This window comes from Nycticebus coucang, chromosome 12, assembly GCF_027406575.1.
Source record: "Nycticebus coucang isolate mNycCou1 chromosome 12, mNycCou1.pri, whole genome shotgun sequence".
In the NCBI taxonomy this organism is placed as follows: domain Eukaryota; kingdom Metazoa; phylum Chordata; class Mammalia; order Primates; family Lorisidae; genus Nycticebus; species Nycticebus coucang.
In genome coordinates this window covers 88133479-88141476 of record NC_069791.1, presented here as the reverse complement: position 1 = coordinate 88141476, position 7998 = coordinate 88133479, and the positions used below count along the sequence as shown (strand labels likewise).

Here is a 7998-nt window from a genome sequence, read left to right as displayed (position 1 = left end):
GCTCCCTAGGTTGCCTGCCCCCACCCCGGCAGTAACCGCACACACACACACACACACACACACACACACACACACACACCCTCCCCACCACCACTGCCACCACCACCGAGACTATGTCCGGCACCCCGCCCAGTAACCGCGCACACACACACACACACACACATACCCTCCCCGCCACCACTGCCACCACCACTGAGACTATGTCCGGCACAAGCCTAAGTGATGAATGCCACCCCAGAAGGTGCAAGCCTGGAGGGGGCCTCGTTCCCCGCTGAGGGCTCAGAGGTGTCTGGGGACAGAGCACATCCATGGTCAGTGGGTCCAGCCTCTAGGTCTGCGATCTGCTCTCAGAGTGACCTGGAGGGGAACTGTCTCTCTCTTTCCTGGGAGCCTGAGGCCTTGGGACCTACCTGCGGTCAGTTCCACCCCAGCACGACTAGCTTCAATCGATATCCTCCGTTCCATCCAATCCCTAGGGATGAACTTTCCCAAGGCACAGCCACCCAAAAAGACATTTTCTGCTTAAACATGCCAGCTTTGGGAATGAGTCTGGGTTTTCCCAGTTTACTGAACCATCTGGCATCTGTCTGAGGTATTGGAAGAGGTCGGAGAGTTTGAATGGGCAGGTCATAGGCTGTTTGTGTCCCCTGGTGCCGAGACAGCGACTTGTGAGCCTATGAAGGTGCCGAGAGTGGGTGAACGTGCAAGCGGTGATCTCAGCTGGGTGGAGCACAGTTCTGACACAGGAATCCCTCTAAAGCAGCTGGTGGCCGCCAGGGCAGGGACAGCAGGTCCCTGGGGTGGCAGCCACAGGGCAGGGGTGGGGGCGGGTAGGGATAGGATCAAGGATGCCTATCTCCTCTTACAGCTGAGGCTCTGGTGAACTCTCCAGCTCATCCAGCAGAGCCTGAAATTCTTCCTGACCCAGGGGTGGTTCTGGTTCCGGCAGGTCCTCCTCCTGTGCATCCAGATCCACAAAGGGTCGTGCCGTGCCACTGCCTGAAACTCCGGGGCTGACAGGAGCTCATCTAAGAGGCAGGAGCCTGGTGCGGGTTCCCCAGGGGGTTCCTGGAGGCCAGGACTGGGCTCTCCGGGGGCTGGAGTCTGCGCCTGCCCCAGTGGAGACTGGCCAGGTGTGGGTTGTGGAGGGGCTGCCGGCGCTTCTCCAGGTGGACACAGGGCCTGGATGGCCTGGGGCCCCTGGACCCAGCCCCACCATTGCCCAGCATGGATCGCCATTTGCTGAGCGGATCCCAGGCCCAGCAGCTCAGGCCACCACGTGTGCACCTGCCAGGCCAGCATGGCCCTGGCTGTGTCCTTGGTACGGCGGCCACAGAGGGCTCTGTGTGCGAAACAGCACCGCTGTCGCCGTCGGGGGACTCTCTAGCGCCAGGGGAGGCTGAGCACAGGGGTCCCCTGTGGGCCTTTGGGTTCTGAAACCAGATGTGAATTCTGGACTCTGGGAGGCCTGTCTGTCTGGCTAGTGCCTCCCTGGTGGCGATTCCAGGAAAGCGGTTGCTCTGGAAGGCTCCAATGAGTATAGAGGTCTGCCAGGCAGTGATGGTTGTGCATTTTCGCCACTCTTCTCTGGGCAGGCCCTCCTAGGGCCAAGACTCAGCTTCTAGTTGCTTCTGCTTCAGGCCACCTTCTCTGTTTTGGAACCAAATCTGGATTTGAGGCTCCAGCAGGCCCGTTTGCTCCGCCAGCTTCTCCTGGGTGCTGATACTCGGGTAGGGATTCATGGCAAAGGATGCTTGGAGAGCATCCCTTTAACTTGGGCTCAGAACAATCCTCCTATGAGGTTCAGCTGGGTGAGACCTTCCCAACGGGCTGGGGGAATCCATGGTGGGAAGACTGCACTGCAGGACACCAAGACTGAGGACTGTGGCCCACTCCCTCCAGATCCATCCACCCAGTGGGACTTGTACAGAAGTCCGGAGTCAAACTATCATTTTCTCAATAGCTTACAGATCACAGAAGTCACCCCTAATCAGTGAGGGAAGGAACCACACAAGGGTGTGAGTACTAGGAGGAAGGGATCACTGGGGCCATCTTAGAGGCTGGTTGCCACGCAGAGGAAGCTAAAAAGCCTTGTAGGGCATTTTGTCCCTCAGCAACATCCTCCATTCCCTTTATTTATTCCTATTCACAGAAGACCCCAAGGAGAACACTCCTTTCAGAAATCTGTAGACAATGACCTACAAATAAAAGTAGAAAGAAGAAGTGGATATGAAGAAAAAGCCACAAAATAGGAAGGGCAAAGGTCTCCAGTCCAAGAACTAGGTCTGAAGAACCAATAAGCTTTAGGGAAAGGAAACAGCCTACCCCAAGGACAAAGACTAGCATAGAACATGAGCTTACACTCAGAGTAACTTACTTCTCTCTTTATAGCTCCCAAAGTTTGGTGTCCAGTTCAGTCCTGCTGTGTCGACAGTCCTTGGTTGCTCTGAATCTAAACAGGGATTAGATCTGAGCTCTGAGACTGGTGACTCCACAGTGCTGCTGAGCTGTTTTGGGCTGAATTTTGCCCACCCCAATTCTTATGTTGAAGTAACCCCTCAGACCTCAGAATGTGACTATGTTTGGAGATAGAGCCTTTAAGGAAGTGATCATGTTAAAATGAAGCTGCCAGGGTGAGCAGCTAATCTAATGTGACTGGTATCCTGACAATTCTGGACCCAGAAAGAGTTATCAGGGACGTGCATGAATGGAGGAAAGACCACTGCTGTTCACTCCTAGATCTTAGACTTGTTGCCTCTAGAACAGTGAGAAAGTCTCTGGTTTCTAAGCCACCTAGCTCTATGGGATATTGTTATGGCAGTTCTAGCCAACTAATACCCAAATTCTCTGGACTGCTCTGGGATGTTAACTTTTCTGTGAACTCCTAACCTCTGTTATGTAATGTGTCAAAAACCAGACAGAGGCTGGGCAGGGAGGCTCAGACCCATAATCCTAGCACTCTGGGAAGCTGAGGCAGGTGGACTGCCTGATCTCAGAAGTTCGAGGACTTGCATGAGCAAGAACGAGACCCCATCTATAAGAAGAATAGCGGAGGCTGGGTGCAGTGGCTCATGCCTATAATCCCAGCACTTTGGGAGGCTGAGGTAGGCAGAATGCCTGAGCTAAAGAGTTTGAGACTAGCCTGAGCTAGAGCAAGACCCCATCTCAAAAATAGCCAGGTGTTGTGGCAGGTGCCTACAATCCAGCTACTCAGGAGGCTGAGGTAAGATTATCACTTGAGCCCAAGGGTTTGAGTTTGCTATGAGGTATGATGCCATGGCATTCAACCCCAGGTAACTAAGTGAGACTGTCTCAAAAAAAAAAAACCAAAAAACAAAAACAAACAAACAAAAAAAACCAGACAGCAGGCCTTCCTTCCAGAGTCAAGGTGAGATAGATCCTAGCCAACTGTCAAGGCCAGGCCCACCGTGGAGCCCTACATATGCAGTGTGTAGTCAGATTCTGTTTCCATGTTTAGTTCCTTCCATGAGCTTCCCCCTGGGTCTCGGACCTCCTTCTCTCCTCTGGAGACAGGTCCCAAGGGCACAGATTCCTAGGGCCACATGCATCATCCTGCACATCCTCTCTCTAGCTGGAAAGCACCTTCTGGATTCGTTCCCGCACTTCCTTTGGTCCCAAGGACACCATCATCTCAGCGACAGGAGGTCCTTGCTAAGAATGAAAAGAGAAAATGTCGCTATGCTGTTATACCCTGCATAAGGAACTCATGCTCAGTCTGTGTCCAGAAGTTATCCTCAGGCCCACCCCAGCACTGCTGCCTGCATTCCAAGGAGGACAGCTTACTGCCTTGGTCATTAACTCCCCTGGATAGGATGGCTCTCAGGAGCTGGCCTTTCCCATATTAAGTAAATTGTTGATAGGTTTATTATCTCCAGGAAACTGCAAATTGCCTGGGTGCAGGGATCCCATGTGTTTTGTTTACTATTGTAGCTAGCACTTAGTAGTAGCAGATACTCAATAATTAGTGTCTGCTGATTGAATGAGGGAGTGATCATGTTTCATTCATCTTTGCATCCCCCAAACTGAGCTCACTACCTGCCAGTATATGTCAGCTGAAAGGATAAATGAGGGTCTCAGGGTAACAGCACAGCCCATCTCCCCACCTTACCGGCTGTCCACTGAGGGCCACTCGAAGGAGCTTCATCACGTTACTGTGCTTGGTGCCTTCTAGGCCTTCTGATAGCTTCTTCAATTCTCCATTCAACACTTCCTGAGTTAAGCTCGTACCAGATCTTTCTAAAACCCTAGAAGAGGGTCAGTCAATAAAGGACTTGCATGGGCCAATGGCAAGTGGGTGAGAGGGAGAACTTTAGAAATTAATAATTGGCTATAATACAGGCAGCACAACCAATGCTCAAGTGTTTTGTAGGAGGAAGGGAAATATCTACCACTTAACTCCTCCCTAAGCAAATTGGGGTTCCAATTTGGTTAGGGAGGAGTAAGTGGTAGATATGGGAACAACCAAAGATAATCTGAGCAAGTGGGCACAATAAGAGGGTACCATTATAAGAGTCTACTAGTTGTTACCTCTGGGTCATGGAACCTCTATGCCTCAGCTTTCTCATCCATAAAGTGGTGATAATACTATCTGTCCCCACAGGGCTATGATGGAGTTAAAACTTGTAAAGCATCAAGTACAGTGCCTGAACACAGCAAATACTCAAAAAGTATTAGATTTTATACTTAAGTTTTTAAACATTAGCTAATATTTATTATATCAGAGAATTCAGATTTATAAGAGGATCTAAAAAGAAACTTAGGAATGGGTTAGACATAAGATAGAAGAATGGTTTATTTCTGGGAAATGATCTGAAACACAGTTTTAGAATTGTTAGTAGATATCCTTGGGGATGAAGAGCAGAAAATAATCAGGGGACTCAAGCTCTAGGCACAGCCCTGCCACCCATTGGCTATAACCATCATTCTTTTCCCACAAATTGAACCACTTAAGGATCTAAAACCCGATGGACCAGCAACCATCCCTTACTGTCCTGGCAGTCTAGCTAAGAGGAATCTTCTCCCAAGAGGCTTGAGTTTCGGCAGTGCCTGTAGCTCAATCAGTAGGGTGCCAGCCACATACACCCAGGCTGGCAGGTTCGAACCTGGCCCGGGCCAGCTAAAACAACAATGATAACTACAAGAAAAAAATAGCTGGGCGTTGTGGCGGGTACCTGTAGTCCCAGCTACTCGGGAGGCTAAAGCAAGAGAATAGCTTGAGCCCAAGAGTTTGAGAATGTTATGAGCTATGACATCATAACACCATGGCACTCTACTGAGGGCAACAAAGTGGGACTCTGTCTCGAAAATAAATAAATAATGACAGGTACTAGGTGTCACCAATGGCAGTTCAGGACATGTGAGAGCTGACTCAGAGCTTGGCATAGGCACAAAAAAAGATTTCTAGTGATTTCGGAGCTTCTGAACATTTGGGTATCAGCTTTCCTGATTTGAGTCATAGTCCCAGAGGGTCTCTGAAATCCAATCCCATGGTAGGCTAGGGAATTAAAACATTGGAGTCCTAATGTCCTAAATTAGTAGCTCAGTGGTTAAGGTACCGGCCATATACAGCAGGGCTGTCAGATTCAAACTTGGCCCAGGTCCAAGGACAACTGCAACAAAAAAAATAGCCAGGTGTCATTGCGGGTACCTATAGTCTGAAGCAAGAGATCACTTAAACCCAAGAATTTGAGGTTGCTGTGAGCTATGAGACTACGGCACTCTAACAAGGGCAATATGGTGAGACTCTGTCAAAAAAAAAAAAAAAAGAATATTATAACAATAATACCTCTTGGGAATTTATCCTGGAGATATACTTGCCAACATGCTTACTGACGTCTATACAACGTTATTCATACAACACTGTAACAATAAAGCGTGGAAGCAACTCAAATGTCTACCAATAGGAAAGGAGCTAAATAAATTACGGTACAGAGGTATAATGGAATAAATTTAACTATAGAAAAGAATGAGGATGTTCTCCTAGTATTGGACAAATCTAAAGATATACTGTTCAGTAGAAAAAAATGCCCAAAAGACACAGAACAGTGTTATTCTACAGTATATTATTGACAAAAATGGGAGAAAAATGAGGGTTGATTTAGATATAATTAAAAGTAGTAGTAACCTATGAAGGATTCTGGAACTGGAAAGATGTTAGACAAGAATTAAAAAGAAGACCTTCAGCCTGGGTGCAGTAGCTTACACCTGTAATCCTAGCATTCTGGGAAGGCCAAGGCAGGCAAATCGCCTAAACTCAGGAGTTTGAGACTAGCCTGAGCAAAGCTAGACCCCATCTCTACTAAAAACAGAAAAACTAGTCAAGTGTTGTGGTAGACACTGTAGTCCCATTTACTCAGGAGGTTAAGACAAGAGGATCACTTGAGCCCAAGAGTTTGTGCTACCAAGATGCCATGGCACGCTACGTGTTGTGATAGACACTTGGTTTCAAAAAACAAAACAAAACAAAAAACACCAAAACAAAAACCACAATAAACCACAATAAACAAAAAACAAAAGAACTGATATATACCTTTTTTTTTTTTTTTGTAGAGACAATGTCTCACTTTATCACCCTCAGTAGAGTGCCATGGTGTCACACAGCTCACAGCAAACTCCAACTCCTGGGCTTAGGCGATTCTCTTGCTTCAGCCTCCCAAGTAGCTGGGACTACAGGTGCCTGCCACAACGCCCGGCCGGGGCGAGTTTGAACCGGCTACCCTCGGTATATGGAGCCGGTGCCCTACTCACTGAGCCACAGGTGCCGCCTACAATGTATACCCTTTTAAAATAAATGCTAGGTTTTTCTTCTTTAAAAAAAAATTTTTTTTCTTTTTGAGAGAGAGTCTTACTCTTGTTTCCCAGGCTAGACAGCCATGGTGTCATGGCTCACACCAACTCCAAATTCCTGGGCTTAAGCGATCCTCCTGCCTCAGTCTCCCCAGTAGCTGGGACTACAGGTGCCTGCTACAATGCCCAGCTAGTTTTTTTCTATTTTTAGTGGAGATGGGATCTTGCTCTTGCTCAGGCTGGTGTTGAATTCCTGAGCTCAAGGGATCCTCCTGCCTTGGCCTCCCCATGTGCTGAGCTACCACACCTGGCCAAATTCTAGGTTTTAAATGAAAATTTGAAAGGTTTGAATGTATTATTCCAGATCTTAAAATAATTTTTTAAATTGTTAGAATAGAGTTATATGTACATATCCTTGAACATGCAGACATTTCACAAAGGAAACTGTTAAGTGCCTTTTTGTTGGAGGCTGAAATAGGAGGGAAGACTTTTTTTGCTATAAATTCTCTGTGCCATTTGGATTTTCTGCATACATAATGCATACATAAGAGATGTATTCTTTTTTTTTTTTTTTTTTTTGTAGAGACAGAGTCTCACTGTACCGCCCTCGGGTAGAGTGCCGTGGCATCACAGGGCTCACAGCAACCTCTTAACTTGGGCTTACGCGATTCTCTTGCCTCAGCCTCCCGAGCAGCTGGGACTACAGGCGCCCACCACAACGCCCGGCTATTTTTTGGTTGCAGTTTGGCCGGGGCTGGGTTTGAACCCGCCACCCTCGGCATATGGGGCTGGCGCCCTACTCACTGAGCCACAGGCGCCGCCCAAGAGATGTATTCTTATCACTTCAAAATATATAATACATTGAAGGTTTCTAAGCACCAGGCACTGTCCAAGCACTTTACACACAAGAAAAGCAACTGAGAATATGGTTAGACATATGTCTCTAGACCCAGCCTGCCTGGTTTGAATCCTTGCTCCTCCAACTTAACCTCTTTTTGCCTCAATTTTCTCATCTACGAAATGGGGATAACAACAGTACTTACTTTATTAGGTTGCTGTAAATTTAAGTACATATATACACATACGTGTGTATGAGGATCAATTAAGTTCACAAACTCATCCTAGAAAAGGGGCTACATACCTTATTGTTGAATATCAGTACAATCACCTTTAAAGTTCTCCCCTTGATAA

The 7998-nt window shown here is 47.6% G+C and overlaps 1 protein-coding gene across 5 annotated transcripts in view; it reads right to left on the bottom strand.

Moving 5' to 3' along the window:
* Window positions 1-277: 277 nt before the first annotated feature.
* The window catches only part of EARS2 (glutamyl-tRNA synthetase 2, mitochondrial), a 35966-nt gene continuing 28245 nt past the window's right edge, over window positions 278-7998 (bottom strand). For 3 of the 5 annotated variants that reach the window (XM_053554170.1, XM_053554171.1, XM_053554173.1), the window contains exons 8-9: window positions 4130-4265; window positions 278-3672 (exon numbers count right to left, since the gene is read on the bottom strand). In XM_053554170.1, coding sequence (XP_053410145.1) covers window positions 3589-3672; window positions 4130-4265 — 220 coding nt within the window. In that variant the 3' untranslated portion in view covers window positions 278-3588. The remainder of the gene's footprint in view (window positions 3673-4129; window positions 4266-7998) is intronic. The other 2 variants (XR_008373150.1, XM_053554172.1) reach the window with 2 other exon arrangements.